General features: G+C 30.8%; 1 protein-coding gene across 2 annotated transcripts in view; it reads left to right on the top strand.

Annotated features, from left to right (window-relative positions):
• The window catches only part of Dscam1 (Down syndrome cell adhesion molecule 1), an 80,185-nt gene extending 65,957 nt beyond the window's left edge, over nt 1-14,228 (top strand). For both annotated transcript variants that reach the window (XM_074246934.1, XM_074246935.1), the window contains 14 exons: nt 448-809; nt 891-1,262; nt 2,538-3,012; nt 3,101-3,370; nt 3,914-4,145; nt 4,238-4,414; nt 4,491-4,657; nt 5,643-5,885; nt 6,014-6,181; nt 7,230-7,370; nt 8,760-8,950; nt 9,017-9,365; nt 10,607-10,664; nt 12,994-14,228. In XM_074246934.1, coding sequence (XP_074103035.1) covers nt 448-809; nt 891-1,262; nt 2,538-3,012; nt 3,101-3,370; nt 3,914-4,145; nt 4,238-4,414; nt 4,491-4,657; nt 5,643-5,885; nt 6,014-6,181; nt 7,230-7,370; nt 8,760-8,950; nt 9,017-9,365; nt 10,607-10,664; nt 12,994-13,078 — 3,290 coding nt within the window. In that variant the 3' untranslated portion in view covers nt 13,079-14,228. The remainder of the gene's footprint in view (nt 1-447; nt 810-890; nt 1,263-2,537; nt 3,013-3,100; nt 3,371-3,913; nt 4,146-4,237; nt 4,415-4,490; nt 4,658-5,642; nt 5,886-6,013; nt 6,182-7,229; nt 7,371-8,759; nt 8,951-9,016; nt 9,366-10,606; nt 10,665-12,993) is intronic.
• The last annotated feature ends 890 nt before the right edge of the window (nt 14,229-15,118 follow it).

The raw sequence follows: 15,118 nt of genomic DNA, 5'->3' as shown, positions 1-15,118 counted from the left end.
TCAGCTCTTAACATCGAAAAACCACGTCGATCGCCATCAAGCCGGTCAAGATCGGTTGATTCGTTCGTGAGTTATCGTTGACGAAAGAAATCGAATAAAAGCGTTTTTTTCGAATTACACCAAAACTTCCGGTCTTATCAAGTTTTGTGTTTAAAAATGTATTATAGAATTTGAAAAACTGCGTCGAATTCCGCCAACTGCGTGAAAATCGTTGATTCATTCAAAAGTTATTGCGGTTTGAAAATTCAAAAAATAGTGTATTTATTAAACTTCTATGACTTTTGAGCTCGGAGAGCTCAAAACTACATGAAAATTATATTTTTGAGCTCTTCGAGTTCAAAAACATAATAAGCGCAATTTTGAGCGCTTAATTATGAAAGTAGCGGGAAGTTGCAGGGATGACCTTCAGGGTCAACCGTTTTTCTAATTTTTTATTTTCATCTTCAGAGGTTCCTGAAGTTCCATACGGACTCAAGGTTCTTGATAAATCAGGACGATCAGTACAACTTTCTTGGGCAGCTCCCTACGACGGAAACAGTCCCATCAAGCGATACCTTATTGAATACAAAATGAGCAAAGGATCTTGGGAAACCGACATCGACCGGGTTATTGTACCAGCGACTCAGCAAAACGTTGCCGGTGTTTTCAATCTCAGACCTGCAACTACTTATCATCTTCGCATTGTCGCTGAAAATGAAATCGGCAATTCTGATCCGTCTGATACAGTCACGATTATCACTGCTGAAGAAGCTCCATCTGGTCCACCAAGTTCTGTACGAGTTGATGCTCTTGACCAACACACACTTAAGGTATAAAAGATTGATACATTTTGTTCTTTTTATTCCTTGATATCATAAATTATCATTAACATAATTAAAAACCATTTTTAGGTTACATGGAAACCACCATCCCGAGAAGACTGGAACGGTGAAATCCTTGGTTACTACGTCGGCTACCGCCTATCTTCTTCTGAGAAGCCTTACATGTTCGAAACAGTCGAGTTTTCAAAGGAAGACAACAAAGAACATCATTTGCAAATATTGAATCTCAAAACTTACACACAGTACAGTGTTGTTGTTCAGGCATTTAACAAAGTTGGTTCCGGACCGATGAGTGAAGAACGCCGGCAACATACTGCTGAAGGAGTACCCGAACAACCGCCCCATGACACTACTTGCACCACGTTAACCTCTCAAACTATCCGAGTTTCTTGGGTATCGCCACCACTTACTGCTGCAAATGGTGTTATCACTGGTTACAAAGTAAGTAACTTAACTTTTCAGTAACCAGATGATTAAAATTATATTTTTATTTTTGTCGTAAGAAAAAACTTACATTTACTCAATGTACGACGTGAACAAGCATGACGACTGAGCGTTGAAATAAATATCCGAACTACGCCGTATGGAACTGAACAGCCCAATTTTTTTAATTCTTAGATACCTTAGTAAAAAATTTATTTTAAAAGAAGAATTTCCAACAATTTTATTTCTTATTACAACATTGTACATTTTTTTCAAACAAGATTTTTTTTCTTAGTGTATAAGTAAAGTACCGGCATAAGGGGAAAGTACCGGCGTAAGGGGAAATTGTTGCATTTAATTATTGCGATGAATCATTAATTTTTAAATTAATACATTAGCCATAAAATATAATGGACTAATAGTAATTTTCACCATAAACAAACACAAAATTAAATTTTTTTTAAATCTTACGAATAAGCCTTATTTTATTACGGTAGGGTAACAAGGCCTGCGGGTTACACGTACTGGAAATAGTTATACTATATTTGATAAACTTGGTATTAGAGATCAATCATCACTTAAATTGAGCAACAATACTTTTTAAGATGTTGATAAAAATTAGAACAATGATTTTAAATTATTAAATATAAAATTATAAAAAATGTTTACCATTTACTCAAATTGTTTTTTAGGAATTCGTCTGCGCTACTTTAGCATATGACAGATGATGAAATATAGAAGACAAGGAACGTTGTATCGGGACTCTATAAACTTGTAGCGACATTTCTATGCTAGACGCTTCTACTAGAGAAATCTTTAACGGAAGCGGTTATTTTAAATATCATTTTTATCACTTAGGCCTTTTTACCCGCGGGTACCTTAGAAAAAAATAAGTTTTTATTGTATATTAGGGAAGAAAATTGAAAATATTTTAATTGGCCTTTCCATTTAAATTTTGAAAGATGATTGAAATCGAAGAAGATTATGAATATAATTTTCATAAACTGTGAAATCAATACACTCATAAATAATAATCTTAGAAAATAAATCTTGTGAATCATTTTAATACCTTGGGTTTACATAATTTATTTAGCGATAATAGTAATCACAATCGCGCTTGAATGATTTACGGGTTTCAATGATTTACAAATAGCATGACATCAAGCTATTGACTAATACACGATAAAAGATAATAACTATGCTGATTAAATTTAACTGATGATTTATTGAAGTAATTGCACATAAATACTTGAATTTTAAAAGTAACTATTTAATGCCTTGGTTCTTTTTTAGGTAATATACGGCCCATCTGAGACATGGTACGACGAGAACACAAAGGACACAAAAATTACATCATCAAGCGAAACAATTTTACACGGACTCAAAAAATACACCAACTACAGCATGCAAGTCCTTGCATTTACCTCTGGAGGTGATGGAGTTAAGTCAGCACCAATTCACTGTCAAACGGAACAAGACGCACCTGAAGCGCCAATTGCTATCAAAGCGCTAGTTATGTCTGGCGAATCTATTCTTGTATCATGGCGCCCACCGATTCAGCCCAACGGAGTTATTTCTCAGTACACGGTTTACACTAAAGCCGATAATGTTGAAGAACCTGTTAGTCACAAGGTACTTCCAAGTCAACTGACTTATGAAGCTAAAGGATTGGATACACAGCATCGGTATGACTTCTGGGTAACTGCTAGTACCAATATCGGCGAAGGAGAGGCCTCGAAAATTGTTTCGCTGACACCAAATGATAGAGGTAATTATATAAATAAGTATATTATATTTTTTGAAATAAGTCATCATTGTTAGAGTTGTTTTTTCCATTAAATTGTTTTTAATTTCAGTTCCTGCAAAGATTGCATCGTTCGACGATAAATTTACCGCGACTTACAAAGAGGATGTTAAATTACCGTGTCTCGCTGTTGGTGTTCCGGCTCCAGAAGTTGTTTGGAAAGTTCGCGATGCAAAACTTCAGACGAGCGATAGACTTCGACAATTGCCGGAAGGATCTCTATTTATTAAGGAAGTTGATCGTGCTGATGCCGGAGAGTATTCTTGTTATGTTGAAAATTCATTTGGTCATGATACTGTCACTCACCAATTGATCGTTCACGGTAAAAATATTTAACTATAACTTAGAAAAATAATTATTTTAAAATTGATAGATGTCTAAAAATTTTTAGAAGTTCTTCAATCAATAAATTATTATAAAAAGTAAAATTCCATTTGTAAAAATAAAAAAAAATCTATGAATGGAATTTTAAAGAATTTTTTCATGATACTTAATTTATTTTTTTAATTAAAGAAAAATTAGTCAGATGTCTGCTAAATTTACAGTACTAATTTCTCTCTTAAATTAATTTTAATACTCTCCATTGATTTATATTGCCGATAGGCGTATTTTAATTAATAAATAAATAAATAAATAAATAAAAAATAATTTCTATGCGGTAAAAAAATCCAGACTTCTTCTAATTAAAATAGAACAAAAATTTTATACAAAAAAACTTTTTATTATTGTTATATTGTAATGAATGAAGACTATTATCGTATAATTAACTTCTTGAAATATTAAAATAAAGTTTTAAAAGATTATTGATAAAAAAACAACAGAGAAACAGCAGATTACTAATTTCGTTCTGTTTGATATTACACAGCACCACCGCATTCGCCGCAAGTTACTCTCACTGCTACAACTACAAACTCATTGACAATGAAACTCCGGCCACATTCAACAGACAATGCACCAATTCATGGATACACTATTCACTACAAACCCGAATTTGGAGATTGGGAAACAGTGCAAATAAGCTCAACTGCCCAAAAATACACACTCGAGAATTTATGGTGCGGATCGCGCTACCAAATTTATGTAACTGCTTACAATGGGTATGTTCGTTATTTATCAATAGCTCATAATTTTTTTAGTCAATCAATAATCACATTTGAGTTTCCAAATTAATAAAAATATCTTTTTGTAGTATTGGAACTGGTAACCCATCAGATATTCTCAACACTCGCACCAAAGGATCGAAACCAATAATTCCTGAAGCATCACGATTCATCGAAGTATCAACCAACAGCATAACTCTTCACTTGAACGCTTGGTCTGACGGCGGATGTCCCATGCTTTATTTCGTAGTCGAACACAAGAAGAAGTAAGAATAAAATTTTTATTGAAGAAATATACTTATTTTACAAACTATTAAAATATATCAAATTATTACTCATTAGGCAACAACAGGAATGGAATCAAGTATCAAATAATGTGAAACCTGGCAGCAATTTCGTTGTTCTTGATCTCGACCCAGCAAACTGGTATCATCTGCGTGTGACAGCTCACAACAATGCTGGATTTGCAGTAGCTGAGTATGAATTTGCAACATTGACGGTAACAGGGGGTAAGTAATCGTGGCTTCTGGTTACAAAGATTCTGACTGCAATCAGATATCTATTGTAATCGCATACACCACTCTCCTAACTCTCAAGTCTGGGCTCTCTTCTCACTAGTTTTCTACATTCATCAAAGTAACCGTCTCTTTTTTGATGAAAAATTTTTTTCTGCTGAGATTTCTTCTTATTCTTTTTATCTTAAAAATTTTTCTGAGAAAAGTTTTAGAGCAAGATTAATTTTTGCAGAGAGATTTTCATGTGAAAAATTATTAATCCGGATGAATTTTTACGTGTTACATCAAAGAAATATCTTCTGTATATTTTTATACAATAAAACCTCAAACGGATTAATTAACATAATTATCCAATTCATACATGCAGTACTAATCATCAATAATGCATTTTTTTCTCTTACTGACAAAATTTCTACTTTGATCTCTATTTTTCTCTTCAAACTTCAAATAACAATCACCAATCGCTATGTTTCTTCTCGGTTGAATATAAATTCAATTTTCGCTCTTAGTTCCTGAATTTGATTTATCAAATTTAATTCAATCAAGTCAACAACGCATTTACAATGCGCAAGTTGGAATGTTCTACTTTCTAGATGCATAATACACTTAGACACTTGTATTGGAATGTCTTTCTTCTTTCTGGCGTGTGATTCAGATATTCTGTAACGCTTAAATGTGAAACGGAATCATTGCCTGGTGCTAATGGTGACTGGAAGTACTAATAGTATAGAGTTTTTTTGTTCCAGGCACCATTGCACCCGCTCGCGAGCTTCCAGATGTTAACGGTGGCAGCAACGACGAGGATCCAATGAAATCATTTATGACCAATTTAAATTTGGTTGTCCCAGTGGTCGCTGCCCTTCTTGTGATAATCGTTGCCGTCATCGTAATTTGTGTGCTCAAAGGCAAAGGCCATGGTTCCAGTGACAAAGGTGTGTAGAAATTTACTATCAATATGTTTTTGTTTTTTTTTAAACAGGTACTATTGCACCGCCTATCAGGAACAATGTAGCCCCTGAAACTACCGACGTAAGACAACTCTTCCCGTGGATACCGTCTTGGATGAATATCAATGTCGTAGTACCGGCTATTGCTACCATAGTTGTTGTCATCGTTGGTATTATCGTTATTTGTGTAGCCGTGTCAAGAAGAACTCGAGGTCCCGAACAAACTCGGCTTCGAGGAATTCCTTCCGCCGACGAGAAATATTATGAAGGCCAATGTATAAAAATTAGTGTTTTTTACGATTAATTACATCGTTTATAATTTATTATTTAATTTAATAATTAATGAAATCGGCACCTAAAAGAAAATAACTGATGTGTAAAATATCTAAAATTTTCATTTTAGATGACGTCGTTTATCAACAGACTGGTGTAGTAGGTGCAACGTTAGACAAACGTCGACCAGATCTTCGTGATGAGCTAGGATACATCGCTCCTCCAAACCGTAAACTACCACCGGTACCTGGTTCTAACTACAACACCTGTGATCGTATCAAGCGAGGTACAGTGATAAGTAAGCCATCATTCCTCACATTCCTAGATCATCATTTTCCAATTATTTAGATGTTGTATCGATCGCACGATCGTTTTTTTCTTTAAATTAAACTTTGATTTCTTCATCGAATCCCACCATTAAGTTGAAATGACAGTTTAAGAGAACTTTTACGTCAAAAATTATTTGGAAGTGGGAATCAGTTTGTGGTTATAAAAACTTGATTAAAATTTTTTTTTTAATTTATTAATTTTTTTTTCTTAAATTTCATTAAAAATATTTTTATTTAAAAAACAAATTTTCAAAAGTTTATAAACATTTTTGCAACAATCTTAAAAATTCGAAAAATTAACATTAAAGTTTTTTTTAAAATTATTTTCACAAAAAAAATTATTTTTGGTAAATATTTATTTCTTTTTAACATAAAAAGCTTCAAAAGAGCTTGAAAAATTTATTTTGGACTGTTCTTTTAATTTTTTTCTGAAATGCACAGTAAAAAAAAGATGAAATGTAGATTTTTCAATTTTTTATAGCCAAAAATGAAATGTTCCCCACTTTCAAACAATTACCTTTCTTTTTTGGTATTAATTAGAGTCATGCCTTATAAGTCTTATTGTATATAATGCAGATAAAAACATATAATTATCAATCTATGAATAATTATGACCATACGGGCATAGGTAACGGGAAATAAAACTAAAACTGTCCTTTTTCTTTGTAAAACATTCATATCATAAAAAATTACTGCCATAAAAATCACAATCAAATATTATACATAATTTTATTGATGCGCTAGAAATTAGGTGCTTCGCCACCTTATTTAATTAATTTTGTTTGCTGAATTAAAATCATCACTGCGTTTACCCCGACTATGCATTGGCTACTTTTATTTATTTTTTAAGCTTGCTGTACCCTTTGCGTAAACCAAGATTAATTAAATTTAAATTATCGCTTAGTAACTTTTTACATATTAAGCAAATTACATTTGACTGTCTCAATTGTGAGATTAAGGGATCTTGGTAAACGCAATTGGGTTGTGATAGTCGTTGTGTAGCATATGTTGGTACAGGTGCAACAGGTTCATTTAGAAGTCACTCGACGTGGGACCCACGAAGACACATGTACGAAGAATTATCACACTGTGCACCTAACCGAAGGTGTCCACCGCCACCACCTCGTATAGGCAGTACTGACGCTCTATCCCACAGAGGTAGGTAATTCGTAATCGCGTATCCAAATCGTCGCATCATCTAAAGTCCAGTCTAACTAGTTCATCGAATACTAATCTGATAGATAATAATATGTATACTAACATGCTTGCGCATATATAATGGAATTTATCTATAGAATTAACCCCTATTAGAATATACTTCTTATATGATCTAATGAAATTGTAAAAATGTATAATCAAATATTTTAAAGGTGTTTAATTTAAATTAATTTATTAAATGTAACATTTAAAAATAACTTCGGTTAACAATATTGATTGTGATAAAATTCGAGTCATTTTTCAACTGATTCATCTACTTGCTGACTGGTGTTTATCGCAAATCGGAGCAGATACAACATAAGTTCTGTAAGTCCTCTACGTTTTCCGGTGGTCATAAAAGTTTCTTATTGCACGTCCGCATGGGCTACTTGTAATTTATTAGTTCTCTAACACAATCATTTTCATCCATCACACTTCCACTCTATAGTTGAATATCGTTAAACCTTTCTAATTTTTTTTTATAATGTAATTTGATTACTATACTTATTGAACATTTTCTTGTATCCGAGGTAGGTGATTATACCGAACACAAACAACTTACTAATTTTTTCATTGTAAATGTAAGATAGTTACCACATTAGTTATTTCTGTATTTTTTATTCCATTGTATTATAAAATTGTAAATAATTATATCTTATATTTGTAATAATTATTTATTTATATATTTCATAATTGAAATTAAAATAGGTCATTGGTTCGCTTCAATGTAAAAATGAAAATAATTTTTTGGAAGTTGGGAATAGCTTACTTTTTGCTATATAAATATGATTTGGCTTTTTTTTTTTTTTTTTTTTAAATAAGAAATAAAAAAATTTTGTAAATATCATTTTTATTACTAAAATTGTTTTTAAAAAATCTATAAGTCGAACTTTTTAAAATAATTTATTTTTTATAGAAATCCGAATAATGTTAGATATTTTATAATTTTAGCATCATTAAAAAATACTTTAAATTACTTAATTGGTTTAGATTATTTTTAAATATTTTCTTAATTTAAATACGCACATTGAGTAATTTAATGAGAAAAAGTATTCGGAAATGACCATTTTTATTTATTTATTCTAGAAATTAACGCCAATCGGCTTTATATGGGTTTGACAAAAAAAAAAATAAGATTTGTTAAAACATTTTTTACTATAAAACTCGAAAAATTGAGTGGTTCTTACTTCCAAACAATTTTAGAAGAGAACGATTTTTTTTATTTTACTTTATGAACATATTAATTTATGATAAAACTTTTTAATTTCACAATCACATGAAATATACTAAAAAGTATAATTAGTGTTGATATAACCACAGTATCTACCCGATTTACTAATATGACTTCAGGTATGGAAGATGAAATTTGTCCGTACGCAACATTCCATTTGCTCGGATTCCGTGAGGAAATGGATCCCTCTAAGGCAATGCAATTCCAAACATTCCCACACCCTGCTAATGGACATTCTGGCACTATGGGACCACCAGCTGGACATCCTACCAATGCTTCTGCACACAGCCGATCTGGGTCACAATCAATGGTACGGAAATAATTTATTACTTTAATTTAAAAATAAGGATAATAAACAACAAATATTCATTTTTAGCCACGACAAAATGGACGTTACTCTCGAGTACCTTCTCAGGGAGGACAGACTGTATTTTCACCGGAATATGACGATCCAGCCAACTGCGCGCCCGAAGAAGATCAATATGGGTCACAATACGGACAATACGGAGCTCCATACGATCACTATGGTTCTCGTGGTTCCGTTGGACGTCGCAGTGTTGGTTCAGCTCGCAATCTCCCTATGTCTAACTCTCCCGAACCTCCACCACCACCACCACGAAACCACGACCCAAATAACTCCAGTTTCAACGACAGCAAAGAGAGTAATGAAATTAGTGAAGCGGAATGCGATCGTGATCAACTCCAAATGAATCGTAACTACGGTGGTGAGTTATTTCATTTTTAAATTCAATGCCAAAACTGTTGTTTAATATTTTTCTACCGTTTATTATAGATCCAGGATAATAAACCTTATAATTACATCATGCAGAGTTAATGAACGATTTTTACTATCAAGTTTTAATTAATTTAAAACTAAATTTGTTCAAATTAAGTTACTTGATTAATTCGCGTAGCTAATTTATTAGTTTTAGTCATAGTTTTAAGGATTTACTTTTACGCCAGTGGAAGAATTGTCTTGATTCGAGAGAAATATTTTTTTAATTCAAGAATTTCTTATCATCTTAGATAAAATATATGCATTTTCAATTGAAAATATATCTTCTTTGATCAATACAATGAAATTTTTCTTTCGAAAATAATTCTCGAAAAATAAGAATAAATTTATTTTCTTCAAAGAATTTTAAATTTTTGCGCAAAACAGGTTTTTTTTTCTTTAATTAAAAAAAATCTTTAAAATAACGAATTTGTTATTTCAATATATTATAAAAAAAATTATTTAAGATTTTTTTTTGTCATAAAATTCGATGATTTTCAATTTTTACAACATTTTTAAAAATAGTTAGCAATATCGTGAACCAGAAAATCCAGGAAAAGAAAAATTTCTAGATGAAGTATATGGAAAACAATCAAGTGTACCATTAAGAAATAAAATTATTTAATAGAGAACTTCTTTTTCAACCTCGAGTTTTAATTGTTTGATTTAAACTTCTTGAAATAGGAATTAAATATCTTGAAATGAAACAAGAGTAAAATTATGAAAAAAATATTTTTCTTGAACCAAATTTTTTTTTTCACTGTATGTTATTATCACAAGTGCACATTTTTATTAACCTGATTTTTTTCGATTGCCCAATGAATAAGTTTCCAGGAATTACAGTTTACGGAGGACGTAACTAACAAAAGTGACTAACAATTATATGTTTTTAATGTTTATTTAAAAAATGCATGAAATATCCGTGTGAAATGTATAATTAAAAATACCAATAATTGGATTTCTCTAAAAAAAAAAAAAAAAAAAAAAAAAACTTTTTAGTTTAGGGCAAAAAGAAAAATAGTTTTTTCATTTCAATCCAATTTTCACAGGAAGAATGCAATGAAACTCAACGAATCATCATTAAATGTTTCATAGCTTATCATTATCATTTTGCATGTTTTTTATGTCATTGTGAAAAATCATTGATCGATTTAATGTGTCAATCGGTTGGTGTGCTTTTTTATTTTACAGTTAATGCTCGTGGCAAGGATGGCATGTCCACTGAAGAGATGCGCAAACTTATCGAGAGGTCAGTAGCGCTCGCCTGGACAAATTAACCTCAAGAAAAGTCCATCATAAACCGCTCTTTTTCCAATATTTTTCAAAATTTTTCTATCCTATGATAACAAAAAATCTGGTGTCAAATTTTAGACAAAGTAGTACAGCATTGACCCAACTACTTTGTTCCTGATAAACCTCATAATTAGCTTTCATGCCATTGTCAATATTTACTTTATGTATACAGTAAAAAATTGTTTATTTTAATCAAACAACAGTTAATTCTTCGATGATTAATGATCAGCTTCTTACATTAAATTATTCTATATCAAAAATTTTTTTCCATCTTCACAGATAGAACAATATGACATTGGATATCATCCCAGATTATACTGACTGAAAAAAAATTTCAGATAGTAGCTAGCATAATCCAGATTACAATGAGTATAATTCAGATATTACCTAGTATAATTTGGATTATACTAGCTACTATCTGAAAATTTTTTTCACCACCGATACCACTGAGTATAATCTGGGATGATATCCAGTGTCATCTTGTTCTTTCCATGTTGAGTTAAAAAAAAATAAATTTTACATCAAATATTCTAAATTCAGTTTCTTTTTTTTTTTGGGGGGGGACAAGTAAAACTTTTTTAGTTTAAAACCTTAGTAAGGGGTCATCCATAAATTACGTCACACCTTGAAGGGGGGAGGGTATCACCAGAATGTGACATTGTGTGACAAGGGGCAGGGGGTGTCAAAAGCTTTGTGACGTCAGATGTTAAAATTTAAAATACTCAAACGCGAAACTTATATGTAAATAAACAACTTCAAATATTTACGAACTCGATCTATATTTATTAATACTTTAGTACTCTCGTTATAAGATTATCCCTTACGCAACAAAATCTATTTTCTGAAGCGGCGTTATCATGCAAGTGAGATACTAAAATTCTCGAGTTCTGAATAGTAAGGGTTTGAGCACCTAATTTACCTAATTAAGAGCGTTTAATAAAAATCCTATTTTTTTTTCTAAGTCTAAAAAAAGTTTTTAGTTTAGAGAACATTTTTTTTTGCATTTCTTCACGTTTCATACAAAAATACGTTGATTCCCGAAAAATAATATTTTATATGCCCTTATGGCTCCCGGGACCCACTTCCGATGCCATTAGGGCGTGTAAAAAAAATTTTTTTTGGAACCACCGTATTTTTCGAGAAATGTGCAGAAATGCAAAAAAAATTGTTTCTTGAAACTAAAATTTTTTTTTAGACTTAAAAAAAATAATAGAATTTTTATTATACGTTCTTCTGGCATCCGAAGTGGATCCCGGGAGCCATAAGGGCATATAAAATTGTTTTTTTGCATTTCTGCACATTTCGGACAAAAATACGCCGATTCCCGAAAAAAAAAATTTTATATGCCCTTATGGCATCTGGAACGCGATTTGACTTTATGTTGATTTTATGAAAGATCATTTCATAAATATTAGAAAAAAATGAAAATAAATTTTTTTTATATTTTTAAATACGTGCATAAAATTGAAAAATGTGAGACATCACATCAAGGGGAAGGAGTTCAAAAGTTCTGAAATTCGTGTGACGTAATTTATGAATAGCCCTTTAAAATATAAATTCGAAAAAGAAGAAAGAAATATTAATTGATGAAGACAAAAATTAATTACATCGATTAAAAAAATTTTTTACTGTATATAAAAATTTACGGGTCTATTAATACTTAATATCCATAATAAAACATTTCTATTGTTTCATGACTCTTTTCTCAGGAAGTCGTAAGTCTGCTAACTGACTATACCATTTAAAAGATATAATTTGATTACAATTAGCTTAATAAAAACTAAAAATCAAAATAGCAAATGCTTCTACCGCTAGAATTTTTTTATTTTAAAAGATATAACTCACCAAAAAGTAACCCAAAAATCGAAGTATATCTTTTGAAATAGATAAACTAAGCTTTTTTTCTTCATTATCATCTAGGTTGTGGATTGTGGATAACCCCTACTAAGGAGCGAATGATTCATTGCATGCATTAATAATCTTCCATACCGTATACATGGAGTGTGATAATTAAAAATTAATAATCATGAACATTTTCATCGTAGAATTTTAGCTCAGTAAACCCTAAATGCGAATTAATGCTAATTAATAATCAATCATGGTGCTGGTGCTGTTTCTGCTGCTATTCATCATTTCCCTTCGCTAATTTACTTGATCCACTAAAAAAGCACAAGGCTGTAAAAAGCAGTTCTACTATAATTGGTTCAAATTTCAAATTAATAAATAATTAGGATAAGTATTTTGAAAGTGAATGCTGTTAACACGTTGTTTAATATTTGTTGTAGAAACGAAGTCCCCAGCCGGCAAGCAACCACCCCAAACGGGAGTCACGGGGGACTCCTCACACCCTACGATACTGTGGCAGTGTAATCTGTAAACTAACACAAGCGATCAACATGCCATTAATCTTTCATTATCTTCAATAAATTAAATCAGTCAACAATTCCCTCCCGTCATCAAAATGACAAATTTTATGTCGAAAATCATTTTAAGTCAACAAAAATGCGTAATTCGATAATTAATCCACTGCTCATTATAGCTTTGGCCCATTTGCAACGATTTACCATTTAAATTATACTTTAATACTCTTAATCATAATAGATAGGTTTCATTACTATTTACGATTTACGATGTAAAAATTTATGTACGACAAACAAACTGTATAATTGTTTGGCATCAACCTAGTAAACGTGATTATGAGTCTGCATTGATCGAAAAATGCCAAAAAGTTTATGATAATAAATATCATCTTCATTGGAACATAACTAACAAGCTATCAAGCAAACGGGAGGAATTGAAGAAGATAACCGTGAAAGAATTTAATTGAACATAAAATAATTTACAGTAGACTCGTGATCATGTTGAAAACTAATGACCGAGCTTTTTGTTGAAGAAGAATATATCGTTTTATTATTTTTTTAAAAACATTGACCAATAAAAACAAAATATCTACTAATAAAATAACAACACCCGAAATTGAACGACTGATATTTTAAAAACTGTAAAGTCATTTTTTTTTTTTATAAAATTGATTAGTTTGCTCGTTCATTAAGTCATGGTTGTGCCACACTGCCGCTCTTTGGCAACATAAAAAATATGTATGATGTTTTAATTTAATTTTTATTTTTACTCTTTCTTTTTTAATATCTTTATTATTATTTCTGTAACGAAGGTTGTGTCCCCCATGGATTGACGTAGATATTCATAGAGTTGCGTCTATAATAAGCTAACGAAAATCAACGCGGGCGCCCCATATGAAGATAATAATTACGATTATGATGATTATTATTTAAAATAAATTTACGAATGGATTATTTAAACTTGCTTATCGTCGTCTTGTCGCCGTTCTTCCGGTGCATTAATTATTGTGCAGAAATTAAAAAAAAAAAAAAAAAAAAAATGACGATTATAAATTTGAAATTAGAAGAATTATTTAATTTTTATCGAATGGATCTGGTATTATAAACATTATATACATATGAATAAATAATATGCATTATACATATTTAATATTTAATAACTATATATATTACAAAATATGAATTATGATATATACGTACTATTCGATTATAAAGCATTAATATGCAATGTGACGACGATGTATTAGAATTAAGGGCGCAAGCGGTTGAAACATATACACTGATACACTGATATTAATCTAAAATAATTCAATGTATGTTAATAGACAGTTATAGAATCCACTCCTAAGGACAGATAGTCGCGAGAGCAAAAACTATTTTACTTTTAAAACAGTACGGCTCAAAATTATAATTATTAATTGTATCATATGATTCATGTGGATAATACAATTAAAAGTGCAAAGAAAAAATCAGAAAAAAAAAAAGAATTGTGTTTCAAAAGCCGTGTAAGGATGGTGTATAATAGTTCTTCTCTCATAATAAATTTTAAACAAGATAATTTTTTTTAGAAAATAATAACTAAGACGTACAGTAGAGTAGAATGCATTTTTTTTTTTTTTTTGACGCCGAAAGTGAGTTGACCGGTGAATTCGCTTTCGCGAATGGTGCCGTTAGACGAATACAGAGAAATGAGGAATGAAGTAGATTTTTTGTTTAAAATTATTTTCTATCGTTACAAAATATCAATGAAATAATAACATAACATGTAATAATATTAACAATAATGATAATGTGTGAAAATAATAATTACAATTCCTCACTTCTCAATTCGGTCTTGTCGTACTCTACTTATCAATGTAATTTTAACGCTATGCAAATTTTGTATCCTCGTGTATGTGTTACGATCGTGTATTTCAAATATTAGCTGTCTTTATATTATAAATATGATAATAATATTAATGACGATAATTGATAACAATAATACCTTTATGACACCATTATAAAACTATTGTAATAATATTAATTAATAATACTAAAATATTGAAATATT

This window comes from Cotesia typhae, unplaced genomic scaffold, assembly GCF_013202065.1.
Source record: "Cotesia typhae breed Kobodo isofemale line unplaced genomic scaffold, CoteBio_Ctyphae contig_48, whole genome shotgun sequence".
Classification (NCBI taxonomy): domain Eukaryota; kingdom Metazoa; phylum Arthropoda; class Insecta; order Hymenoptera; family Braconidae; genus Cotesia; species Cotesia typhae.
This window is presented reverse-complemented; position numbering and strand designations above follow the sequence as displayed.